This window comes from Pantherophis guttatus, chromosome 15, assembly GCF_059756535.1.
Source record: "Pantherophis guttatus breed Tessera chromosome 15, ASM5975653v1, whole genome shotgun sequence".
In the NCBI taxonomy this organism is placed as follows: Eukaryota; Metazoa; Chordata; class Lepidosauria; order Squamata; family Colubridae; genus Pantherophis; species Pantherophis guttatus.
Window position 1 is genome coordinate 4,821,582 of NC_142077.1, and position 13,082 is coordinate 4,834,663.

The 13,082-nt window shown below is 45.5% G+C and overlaps 1 protein-coding gene across 5 annotated transcripts in view; it reads right to left on the reverse strand.

The window, feature by feature from the left end:
• Nucleotides 1-201: 201 nt before the first annotated feature.
• The window catches only part of TTLL10 (tubulin tyrosine ligase like 10), a 33,622-nt gene continuing 20,741 nt past the window's right edge, over nt 202-13,082 (reverse strand). For all 5 annotated transcript variants that reach the window (XM_087878870.1, XM_087878871.1, XM_087878868.1 and 2 more), the window contains 6 exons: nt 12,198-12,369; nt 10,113-10,284; nt 6,361-6,501; nt 4,643-4,759; nt 2,687-2,780; nt 202-1,114 (listed from right to left, as the gene is read on the reverse strand). In XM_087878870.1, the coding sequence (XP_087734996.1) occupies nt 276-1,114; nt 2,687-2,780; nt 4,643-4,759; nt 6,361-6,501; nt 10,113-10,284; nt 12,198-12,369 (1,535 nt within the window). In that variant the 3' untranslated portion in view covers nt 202-275. The remainder of the gene's footprint in view (nt 1,115-2,686; nt 2,781-4,642; nt 4,760-6,360; nt 6,502-10,112; nt 10,285-12,197; nt 12,370-13,082) is intronic.

Consider the following 13,082-nt stretch of genomic DNA (forward strand, 5'->3'; position numbering starts at 1 on the left):
AAAAGCAGAACCCAGAAAGCTCTCCGAGGCTCAAAAGATTAAAAAAAAAATAGCTATTGGCTTTTAGCAAATACAGTATTTCGCCCTGTGGGAAATATTTAAGAGACCCGGAGAGATAAAACACAGACGCCGAGCCCACCCACCCCTGTGCCAAGAAAGATGCTGGAACACATCAGAAAGAAGGGTGTTTCTCTGGTCTTCTTTTTCTTCCTTGGTTTTGTTCTTTATAAGAAAAAGAGCACGAGGACTTTGGAAATACACCAGCGTCCAGCGTTTTAAGAGCCCCGGTGGGAGATCTTTTTCTCCTCTGGGAGAGATTCCCGGCAACTGGGGCTGACAGCTACGGCCCTGGGCTTGCTCTCGGCCGCCGGCGGCCTCTTGACTACGACTGGGGAGGACTTGGGGAATTCCGGAAGAAGCAGGCCATTGGGTGGCAAGTTAGATTGAAGATGGAGGGAGAGCATCTGCGAGCTGGTCAAGGCATTCTCCGCGCCGCTGTTGTCGCTGGCCGGTGGCACCTTGGTCCCAAAAGTTTGCTGGAACCAGGTTGTGTAGGACTTATCTTTGGAGTTCCCGCGGGGCAGGTTGAGGGACTTGGCTTGATCCTCGGGGCCCTCGGCCTTGTCCGGGGTGGCCGGAACGGGTTTGATGATGTACTGGTTGCCACTGGTGCAGACATGATGTCCCCGAAGGATGGCTTTGACGGAAGGGCAGCAGGTCAGGCTGGGGACGATGGAGATTTGGATCTGAGGCATGGGGAGTGGGTCTCGCCGGACGCCTTTGCTGGGGGCCACAGCCAGACCTTCAGGAGCGCCAGAGGACTCTCCCTTGCTGTCTCCTCTGCTGTCCGCCTTCGGCACCTTCTCAGGGATTTTGGGGGGCGGCTGTTTGTCTGGCGGAAGGGTGGGCAGCCCGGGGTTGCTGCTGCTGCTGGCTTTCTCCAGACTTATCCGGGGGATCTTTAAGGAACAGAGAGATGTTTTGCTCTTGGCTGTCTGTGGGAGCCCGTTGTTAGATGCCGTCCCGTTGTAGAGGAGGACGAAATGGCAGAGGGATTCCAGAGGGAGGATGCTTTGGGTCTTCTGAGCCTTGGTGAAGATCTCGATGGTCAGATCTGAAAGCGGCAAGGAAGGAAATCAAGAGGGGGTGGTGTCAAGATTGGACCTTTGCTTCGCTTCTTTCAAATCTAATGCTTTTTGACTTGCCAAGGCACTTGGGGGGGGGGGTGGAAAGGAGGGAAAAGGAATGTGGAGAATGTATGCGGAGATCATGCTCGAGAAGAGATGGATCCTTCTCATAACAAAAGACTGTCTCATAATTGGGCAATTTAGAATAGACTAACAGAGTTGGAAGGGACCTTGGAGGTCTTCTAGTCCAACTCCCTGCTTAGACAGGAAACCCTCCACCACTTCAGACAAATGGTTATCCAACCTCTTCTTAAAAACTTCCAGTGTTGGAGCATTCGCAACTTCTGGAGGCAAGTCATTCCATGGATTAATTGTTCTAACTCTCAGGAAATTTCTCCTTAGTTCTAAGTTGCTTCTCTCCTTGGTTAGTTTCCACCCATTGCTTCTTGTCCTGCCCTCAGGTGCTTTGGAGAATAGCTTGACTCCCTCTTCTTTGGGGCAGCCCTAAGATATTGGAAGACTGCTATCCTGTCTCCCCTAGTCCTTCTTTTCATTAAACTAGACATACCCAGTTCCTGCAACCGTTCTTCCTATGTTTTAGCCTCCAGTCCCCTATAATCATCTTTGTGGCTCTTCTCTGCACTCTTTCCTGAGCCTCAACAACTTTTTTACATCGTGGCGACCAAAACTGGATGCCAGATTTGATCAACCAGGGATGGGGAGAAGGAGAAAGGATTGTTTAACAGGGCAAGCATTTGCGTGGGAAACCAGAGCTGGTTTCGATTCTTCAGTACCAACATGGTGGATCCAATAAAGTTTTACTTTTGGGAATTCAATTCTCCCGAGATCATTTCCTTGTTTGGGGCTTGCTAACTGAACATTTGACATGGGGCTCAGTCTTGCCAGGGATGGGGGGGGGGGAATCCATAAAAAACTCAACAGAGGTGGCCTAAAAGGAAGAAGATTGGAGCAAAGAGAGTCGGCAATGGTCTAAAGTGGCTTGCAAAGACTCTAATCTAGTGTTTGGCAACTTTAAGATACAGGGACTTCAACTCCCAGAATTCCCTCACCGCATTGAGACTTAACTTATTTGCTCAAAGATATGCTTAAATGTGTCTGCGTAACGTCAAGATAGAGAGACCAGCTGCAGATAGTCCTCGACGTACAACAACTCATTTAGGGACCGTTTGAAGTTACAACGGCAATGAAAGAAAGGACTTATGACCCTTTCTCACACTTATGACCGTTGCAGCATCCTTGGGGGTCATGTGATCAAAATGTGGACGCTCGGCAACTGGTTGCACAGTCCCAGGATCGCGCGATCCCCCTTTTGCGATCCTCCGACAAGCAAGGTCAACGGGGAAGCCGGATTCCCTTAACAACTGCATTACTGACTTCACCACCACAGCGATTCACTTAAGAACGGTGGCAAGAAGAGGTTGTGCAATGGGGCAAAACTCAAGTTAACGACTGTCTCGCTTAGCAAAGGAAATTTTGGACTCAATTGTGATCCTTAAGTCGAGGACTTACCCGTATTAGGGTTTGTCACCGCAACTTACCCAGCGTCTCATTCACCACCGTGGGAATCACGGTCCTCAAGGCTGTGCAGTTGCTGTGCAGTGCAGGGTTGGCGTTCATTTCCAAGAGCCACACCTGTGAAGGTAACACACGTTATGTCTATGGAGATTCTCCGTCATCCAGGTCAAAGGTGCTCTTTTCAAGAGGCCTTTCTGGTATTTTCTATGAAGATGTTTCGCCTCTTCTCCGAGAAGCTTCTTCAGCTCTAACTGGATGGTGGGGAAACTCTGACCATCCAGTCAGAGCTGAAGAAGCTTCTCGGTGAAGAAGCGAAACGTCTTCAAACACCCCACCCCACCCCGAAAGTCCAGTTGCCTCTTGAAAAAAAGCACCTTTGGGTAACACCGGTTACATTGAAACTTCCAAAACATCCCTCCTAAATCCTTCTGAAGCCTGTAACTAAACATGTTTTCTTTGGCTTTGTTCTTTTGGGCCCCCCCACAAATTATTTCTCAAGTCCAAATTAAATATCGCACATGCTCAGAGAAATAATTCTAAAAGGAAAAATAAGAAAAAAAACAGGTTGAGTTAAAAAAAAAAAGCCACCAGCATATTTTTAAACCAGAATCGTGTTTATATACTTTCCCCTTTCCTTGTCCAATTTGTTTCCATTTGGGAGCGGGGGTCTCTACTTTTGGACAAGCCCCTTGCCCCAGTGGTGAAATTCAAAATTTTTTACTACCGGTTTTGTGGGCGTGGTGTGGCTTGGTGGGCGTGGCAGGGGAAGGATACTGCAAAATCTCCTTTCCCTCCCCACTCCAGAGGAAGGATACTGCAAAATCCCCATTCCCTCCCCAGTCCTGGGGGAAGGATATTGCAAAATCTCCATTCCCACCCCACTCCAGAGGAAGGATACTGCAAAATCCCCATTCCCTCCCCACTCCTGGGGGGAAGGATATTGCAAAATCTCCATTCCCATCCCACTCTGGGGCCAGCCAGAGGAGGTATTTGCCAGTTTGCCGAACTACTCAAAATTTCCGCTGCTGGTTCTCTGAACTGTTCAAAATTTCCGCTACCGGTTCTCCAGAACCTGCTGAATTTCAGCCCTGCCTTGCTCCACTACAGCCTCCAACATAGGGACTGTTCACACAATTGTCAATCCATGTTTGCATCACCCCTATTTCTGAGCCATATGCTCTGGCTGGCTTTGCAAGACACCCCAGAGCCACAAATTCATGTTTTATTCCAGTATTGAATAACAAAGTTGTACTGTAGCTAGGCTTGAATCTCAGAGGCTACTAGATCCTCTCCATTCTATCAAATTCAAATTTTCCCCGTTTCTTATATCAAATAAAGCAATTTGTATTTTTACAGCCGGTTTGAATCTCCCAGCTTTTAAATCTCCCCTGAAAATATTTTGTGTTTTTGCCACTGGGTGACGCTGGAATTCCACTCCGGTTTTCTGCAAAGTTTGTTCCTTTGACTAGCAAGAGGTTAAAGTGGGAGGGGAAAAAATAAAAGTGAGATGATGATCTTTGCAGGTGGTGTCTTCGGGAAACCTCATCCTTCGTCCCCCAAAATGTCCCCGTAGGACCAACTTAAGATGGTCACAGAATGGACATATTTTCCTGGATTTGCACCACACGCAAAAGCCACAACTAGGAGTGAGTGGGTGGATGCAATGCAAGCAGGCACCTTTACCCACAAAGTGTAATGAGTTTGCAACTCGGCTAAAATTAAACGGCGCTTTATCATCGGTAGGCAATTAATCCAGAATAACAAGGAGATCTACGATTGCTAATAGGGAGTAGGGGGAAAGAGGGACTGTAAAAGAGATGGATCGACTCTCTGGGGAGCTTGCAAAGCGATTAATTAACCACCTGGGAGATAAAATCTAGCTAATACAATTCAGTTTTATATATTTGAAGGGGTAGAGAAATTGTCAGGGAAGGGATGGGAGCGGGGGCTCTTCCCTTCCCCAGATCGCAGACGGATACCTTGAAATCTTCATCAATCAGGAAGTCGCAGCCAATGAGGTCAAAGAAGCCCAGTTTGCATTCCAGCTTGGATTTGACGGAGAGAAAACACTGTAACATGATTTCTTTCATTCTCTTCTGCAAAGCATAGGGGACAAATATTGGAGGGGGTGGTCTCCCAAAAAAATAGAGCCCCCCCTTTTTGAAGAAAACATAATATCCAAGATCTCTTTAGCGGCAAATACATTGCTAAGGGTTGAAAAAAACAACAACCCCAAACTGCAAGATATCGAGATAGTGTTTTTCCAACTTTAGGATGGGTGGACTTCAACTCCCAGAATTCCCCAGCCAGCATGAAAATCCACACGTTTGACATTTTGCCAAGTTTGGAAAATATTTCTCTCAAACTGTCTGTTCCGTTGATTTCCCCACCCCATCCGCCCCTGGAAAACATTCATAGAGGGGAGGATGAAATACAGATTTCAATATCCTCTACAAATAAAACGGTAGAAATAACCCTGCTTCACTTTGTAATTTTAGAGGTACACCCCCTTTCTCAGGAAAAATCTGGGAGTGATTTTATGCTTCCCCCCCCACCCCCTTAAGCATGGGTGGGATTCAGCTGGTTCGGGACAATTGGATGCTAATTTTAATCTGGTTCACCGAACTGGTTGCTGCAAGGCCCTGCCCCACCTTTCTCAGGAGTCTCCACGCGGCCGGTTTTGGATGTGAGGTAAGTACAGGACCCATGCGGAGGCTCTGGGAGGGCGAAAAATGGGCCTCCCAGAAGTCCTGGAAACGGGCGCATTTCCGGCCTCTGGAGGGCCTCCGGACCTTCGGGGAGGCCATTTTCGCCCTCCCCGAGGCTCGAGGAAAATCTCCGGAACCTGGGGAGGGCAAAAATGCCCCCCCGCCATGGTGCGGGAGGCCGACTAGGCCACGCCCACATGGCCACACCTACCGAGCAACCGGGCAGGGAAACAGTTGCTAAAATTTTCAATCCCACCCCTGCCCCTCAATTATTATTTTTTTGCCTCCACAGTCTAGTTTACAGATCTGGCCTTTTCTGGTGGTCTACTTTTCAAGTATGAGATTCTCAGATTCTTACAATCTGCTTATAATCTTTTTGGACTGTTGCCTTCTGGCAGAAGATACAGAACGATTAAAACTCAGACCGCACGTTTTCGGAATAGTTTTGATCCCAGAGCTATAATTGCACTCGACAATGAACTAAAGGGCCACCATCAGTGAGCTGTTGGACAGCATGACTTGGTCTGCTGTGTGGATGTTTGGGTGGTTTAGGGGTGGGGAATTTGTGGTGGGTGGGTGGGTGTTTGGGGATTGTTATGCGTGTTGGACCTGGTCTTTGGGTGTTACGTGAATTTCGTTGTATGGGTATACTGTGTGTACATGTACAATGACAATAAAGTAATTATTATTATTAGGCCAGACAAGTTCAGCCTGCGGCAATCCGCTGTTGACACTCTCAGGAAATAATCATGCCTAGATCTTCTATTTAGTCTGATTTCCCTCCTAATTCTACCTACCTAAACTAAGCTCTCATCCCATTAGGCATTCTAGGAAAGAACGGATGCACCTGCCTTTTTCCTCTTCCCTCCCCAGCTACCTTTCCTTGTGTGCTATGTCAAGGAGATGGCCTCTCTCGCTACTGACCTAGCAAGCAGCCCAAAGGGTGGAGGGGAGAAGTAAGGATGGATTTAATGAAATGAAAAACTTACGGTAAAGCTGTTTAAGACCCAGTCTCTAGGGAGTCCTTTGGCTTGTCTGTACTTCTCGTTGACGTAGTTGTTGAAGCGCTCCATCAGCCATACGGTCTCCTCCTTGACGTGGGTGTAGATAGGACTCTTCTTTTGCACGTACTGAGAGTTGGGTGAGGGAGAAATTTAAAAAAAAAAAAAAAAGCATTCCCAAGACTGGGCAGTATGAAAACGTGGCTCGGAGAGGTGAGCTTAGGTGGGCTGCGGAGATCAAGGCTCAGGCCTAAATAGACTCCGCGTTTTCCCCTTTTCTGCTATCCATTCCTTTGTATATACAGTATGGCCTGAGCATCGCTTCGCTTGCTGGCTTAAAGAAATTTATTTTCCCTTTCTCTTATTTTGCTTCCGTTCCTTGATTCCAGGCGGAGGAGCCACAACACAGCAAGAAAGAGGGTTCTATTTACTTTGGATCTCTGCCTGGACATTTGATAAAATTACATGAATTTCAAATGCTGTTTTTTTTTTTTTTTTTTTGAGGCTTCCTGGGGAGAGTTTGGCTAACAGTCAGGCTAGAAACCAAGGAATGATAAGCTGGGGGAAGGTGATTTTAAAATGTCAGCTCTTGCAAAAAAGAGAGAGAGATTGAGAGAGGTGGGAAGAGAGAGAGAGAGAGATAGGTAGAGATGATATAGAGATAGATGGAAAGATAGATAGATGATAGATGATAGATAGATAGATAGATAGATAGATAGATAGATAGATAGATAGGTGGGTGGATAGAGGAAGAGAGGGAGAGATTGAGAGAGGGGGAATAGAGAGAGAGATATATAGAGAGATGATAGAGATAGATAAGTAGATTAGATAGATAGATAGATAGATAGATAGATAGATAGATAGATAGATAGATGGGTGGGTGGGTGGGTGGGTGGGTGGGTGGGTGGAGAGAGGAAGTGAGATTTCTTCAACTAGCTGCATTTAATCTTATTAACTATTTAATTTGAGTTAAATGAAGATGATTTAAAATCTCAGCTCTTGCAAAAGAAAGAAAGATTGAGAGAGGGAGAGATAGATAGATAGATAGATAGATAGATAGATGGATGGATGGATGGATGGATGGATGGATGGATGGATGGATGAATGGGTGGGTGGGTGGGTGGGTGGGTGGATAGAGGAAGAGAGGGAGAGATTGAGAGAGGGGGAAGATAGAAATATATATAGAGAGAGATGATAGAGATAGATAGATAGATAGATAGATAGATAGATAGATGATAGATAGATAGATAGATATATAGATAGATAGATAGATAGATAGATAGATAGATAGATAGATAGATGGATGGATGGATGGATGGTGGGTGGGTGGATAGAGGGAGAGAGGGAGCGAGATTTCTTCAACTAGCTGCATTTAATCTTATTAACTATTTGAGTTAAATGAGGCAAAATTTTTTGCCTCTTGCTTAGACCGCTTTGCTAAATTCTGCAGAGGACAAAAAGCGGAAGCAAAAAAAAAAACAAAAAAAAAAAAACACAAAACCCCAGCATTTTGCTTTCCAAATCCATTTCCACTTCCCTGGGCAAAGCATTCGGCCTAAGAAAAGAGAAGCAGGATCCAATTGCAGGGACGAGAAAAGGGATGGAGGGAGGGGGAGGGGGGAATACAGAGTTTTTTCAGCCGCTTCGGCAAGATTTCAAACCCTGCTGGATTCCAGGAGATAACTCGGTCTCTTGAAAATAAAACAAAAAAGACAAAATAAAACCCCGTAATAACGTTGACATCTTTTTTTTTTGGCCAGGAGTCTCTGCGGAGCATCCGCTGCCAACGGCTGTCTTTAACGCAAAGCCAAACAAGACGTCTGAATCAGGCAACACAAAGGCAATAGCTTGCCCACTGCATCATGTGCCCAGAGACAATCCACACCTGCTCCTCAGGGCTCTGTTTGCCAGAGACGTCTCTTTTGTCAGCACCTGGACCCTTCAAGAAGAAGAATTGGGGGGGAGGGGGAGTGGGGAAGAGAATCTAGGCACAGGTGGCCCTCGGCTTACGACTGCAAACAAATTTCCTGTTGTTAAGGGAGTCATGCCCCATTTTAGGACCTTTGATTTCCCTCACCCCAAACCTATCCTGTCCTGCATTCTGTCCTGTCCTGTCCTGTCCTGTCCTGTCCTAGTCTATTCTAAGGTCCCTTCCAACTATTCTGTTCTATTCTGTTCTGTTCTGTTCCGTTCCGTTCCATTCCATTTTTTCTATTCTATTCCATTCCATTCCATTCCATTCCATTCCATTCCATTCCATTCCATTCCATTCCATTCCATTCCATTCTATTCTATTCTATTTTCTCTTCTATTCGCTCTTCTCTTCTATTCCATTCCATTCTTCTAATTCTAATTCATTCTATTATTCTATTCCATTCCATTCCATTCCATTCCATTCTTTCCAACTGCTATTCTATTCTATTCTATTCTATTCTATTCTATTCTATTCTATTCTATTCTATTCTATTCTATTCCTTCCAACTGTTAGTCTATTCTATTCTATTCTATTCTATTCTATTCTATTCTATTCTATTCTATTCCTTCCAACTCTGCTATTCTATTCTATTCTATTCTATTCTATTGTATTCTATTCTATTCTATTCTATTCTATTCCTTCCAACTCTGTTATTCTATTCTATTCTATTCTATTCTATTCTATTCTATTCTATTCTATTCCTTCCAACTCTGTTATTCTATTCTATTCTATTCTATTCTATTCTATTCTATTCTATTCTATTCTATTCTATTCTATTCCTTCCAACTCTGTTAGTCTATTCTATTCTATTCTATTCTATTCTATTCTATTCTATTCTATTCTATTCTATTCTATTCCTTCCAACTCTGTTATTCTATTCTATTCTATTCTATTCTATTCTATTCTATTCTATTCTATTCTATTCCTTCCAACTCTGTTAGTCTATTCTATTCTATTCTATTCTATTCTATTCTATTCTATTCTATTCTATTCCTTCCAACTCTGTTATTCTATTCTATTCTATTCTATTCTATTCTATTCTATTCTATTCTATTCCTTCCAACTCTGTTAGTCTATTCTATTCTATTCTATTCTATTCTATTCTATTCTATTCTATTCTATTCTATTCTATTCTATTATTCTATTCTATTCTATTCTATTCTATTCTATTCTATTCTATTCCTTCCAACTCTGTTAGTCTATTCTATTCTATTCTATTCTATTCTATTCTATTCCTTCCAACTCTGTTATTCTATTCTATTCTATTCTATTCTATTCTATTCTATTCTATTCTATTCTATTCCTTCCAACTCTGTTAGTCTATTCTATTCTATTCTATTCTATTCTATTCTATTCTATTCTATTCTATTCTATTTTCTCTTCTATTCACTCTTCTCTTCTATTCCATTCCATTCTTCTAATTCTAATTCATTCTATTATTCTATTCCATTCCATTCCATTCCATTCCATTCCATTCTATTCTAGTCCTGTCCTGTCCTGTTCTATTCTGTTCCATTCCATTCCATTTTTTCTATTCCATTCCATTCCATTCCATTCCATTCCATTCCATTCCATTCCACCCTACCCTACCCTACCCTACCCTACCCTACCCTACCCTACCCTACCCTACCCCACTCCACTTCACTCCATTCCATTCCATTCCTATTCTCCATTCTGTTCCGTTGTATTCTATGTTCTGCTCTGCTCTGCTCTGTTCTGTTCTAAAATGGTGAGATTCCCCGGTTGGGCGCAAGGCAATTCCCACCTGGTTGGTCAGATGAGAAGTGAGATCATTGGATTTGGGGTCGTAGTTGAGGCAGGTGAGGCGGACGTAACCGTGGCCGAAAAAGACCATGTACGGCACCGTGCAGGCGATCAGCAGGTAAGAGCGGACGTCAAATTTTTTCCCCTCCAGCAGCAGCGGGCGGTCGATGTACCTGAGGGCGAAGGAAGGGCAGGTGAGCTGGCTGAAAACAAAACAGGTGCTTCTAAGTCACCTGGGCACTTAAACCTCTGGATCGTGCAGGACTACAACCCCCATGGGGCTGTTCTTGGTGCCGGAAGCCCCACCATGGTTGGGGTCAGGGTCCCCGTGCGGCTTTTCCACAGGGTGTAATTTGTAATTTTTCCACTCCAGCGACGCCAAAGGATTTGTGGTCTTTTTTTTTTTTTCCGTCATCCCTCTCTCCGATGCAACCCTGAATATCCTTTCTGAAAGCTATAAATAACCATTTAAAAAAAAGGCTCTCTCTGGAATACCAAAATAGCTCCTGAATCCAAAAAGGTTCGAGGCAGCTGTTCCTGCCGCGTTCAATTCGCACAACGCGGGCCCGCTGGCCTCTTTGAAGCCCTCCTTCGACTTCCCAGGCGGAAATTATCTTTCGAAATCTCCCGCTTTTCTCTCCCTGCCTTTCCCCTCTCACGCCAGTAATGCTATTATTAAATTTGCAGCAGTGGGACCGGTGGTGGGATTCAGATAATTTAACAACCGGTTCTCTGCCCTAATGACCGGATGGGTGGGCGTGGCCATGGTGGGTGTGGCCAGGGGGTATAACCGGCAGTACTCGGCCTCCTGCACCCCCCCCACGGAAGCAAAAACAGGCCATGGGGGGGGACGCGCCTCCCTCTCCCTATGCCCCATTTTGGGCCTAGTATGCCTCCCTGCAGCCTCTTGGGAGCGAAAATGGGCCATGGGGGGGGCACGCCAACCCCCTGCACCCCATTTGGGCCTAGGAAGCCTCCCTGAGTGAAAATGGGGCGCATGGGGACTCCTGGAAGGAGTGGGGAGGGGAGGGGCCAGCCAGCATTTTAACTACCGATTCACCCAAACTGGCTGAATCCCACTGGGTGGGGGGGGGAATGAGTCTGCCTATCGAGATGAGCTGGACCGGTTGCTTTCGTGGTGTGGAGACAATAATTTGGTCCTTGAAACCAATAAGACCAAGGGAGCTTATAGTGGACTATAGAAGGAATAGATCAGACACCCAGCCCTTGCTTATCGACGGAGACCGAGTGGAGCAAGGGGCTAGTTTTAAGTTTCTGGGTTGTTACCATAAAAAGAGGACCTGACCTGGGGCGCTCACATTGCAGCCCTGGTCAAAAGGGCCCAGCAGAGATTTTACTACCTGAGACTTCTCAGGAAACAACAACTGAATGAAAAACTGCTGGTGGTCTTCACAGAGAGCATTTTAACTTACTGCACCGGTGTCTGGTTTGCCAATTGCACAGTGGCAGATAGGACGGCGCTCCAGAGGATCAACGTCATTGCCCAGAGGATCATGGGTTGCCCTCTCCCCTCTTTGGAAGAGCTTGATAGCTCCCGCTGCCTTAACATTCTTAAAGATCCATCTCATCCTTTTTTTTTTGAACTATTACCATCTGGAAGCCGGTACAGGACAATAAAGATAAGGACAAATAGGCTGAAAAACAGCTTCTATCCCAGGGCAGTAACTAGATTGAATTCTGCTGTATAGTGCAATGTTAATGCAATATCAGGAGTTTTCAATTCAATTGTATATAGAATGGGAAGGGTGTGTGTTTTTGTTTTATTTTTTTTATAGTTTTCTTACGTATGATGTACACTGAAGATGGCATTTAATTTCGTTGTACGAGGTGCAATGACAATAAAGTAAACGAAATAAAGGCTCATCCCACGGGGCCCCATTCGGTGACATCTTTCCCCCACCGATGGGCTAGGATGCCCAGGGAGAGCGCTGTGTCGTGTCTCTGCCTGAATCCCCCGTACCCCCCGCTCCCCGCTCTGGGTTTTAGCTCAAGTCCGAGAAGGGCTCCGATGTCGCTCACCAGCCGAGAGCTGGATAGCTGGACAGCTGCATGGCGGATTCTCTACCTTTGGACGATTCGTGCCTGAGGCAGTTTGTAAGGGAGCTTCTTATACGTCGACTCGTCCTCCACGCTTTGGAGTTTGGCTTGCAAGCTTCGGACCTCGGCTTGGCTTTTCAGGAGGAAGATGCCTCGGCCTTGGTTGGAGCTGGTGGGCTTGCAGATCCAAATGTGAGGCTCTGCGGAGAAAGGAGAAGGAGAAAGCTGCTTGAGTTGCTAGTCCCTGGTTTATAGAGCCCGAGAACCTTGCAGGATCACTCTGGGAAAAAGGGGCAGCCACCCAGCCTAGTCAGAGAGCAATGAGGTTGTTCTTTGGACGTTAAATTCGGCAGGGGAAGACCCAGCTTTGTATAGAGGTCTCCCAGGGGTGGTCAAAAAAGTCAAGATGGAAGATGCACCCACACCACTGAAGTCCTGGCAGGGATCAAAGGAGGTCAGTCTCTTGATTTTTCAGATTTCGATGACTTCAAAGCAGGATGTTTTTTTTTTTTTGCCACTTACCACCCCAAAAGATCTATCGACCGACTCAATTTTTCACATTCTGGAGCAGAAACCGATCCAAAAGACAGGTAATCCTCGGCTTACGACCACTAACAGAGCCCCAAATTTATGTTGCTAAGCGAGACAGTGGCTCGGTGAGTCCTGTCCCATTTTACGACCTTTCTAGCCACGGTTGTTTAAGCGACTCGCCACACTCGTTAAGTTAATAATCACACATTTGTTAAGTGAATCTGGCTTTCCCCGTCAATTTTGTTTGTGAGAAAAATCACACCAAAGTGGACCACACGACTGTCGTAAATACGAGCCAGGGGCCAAGCGCCTGAATTTTGATCACGAGACTATGGGGATGCTGCAACGGTCGTTAAGTGAGAAAAAGTCTCCTTTTTTTCAA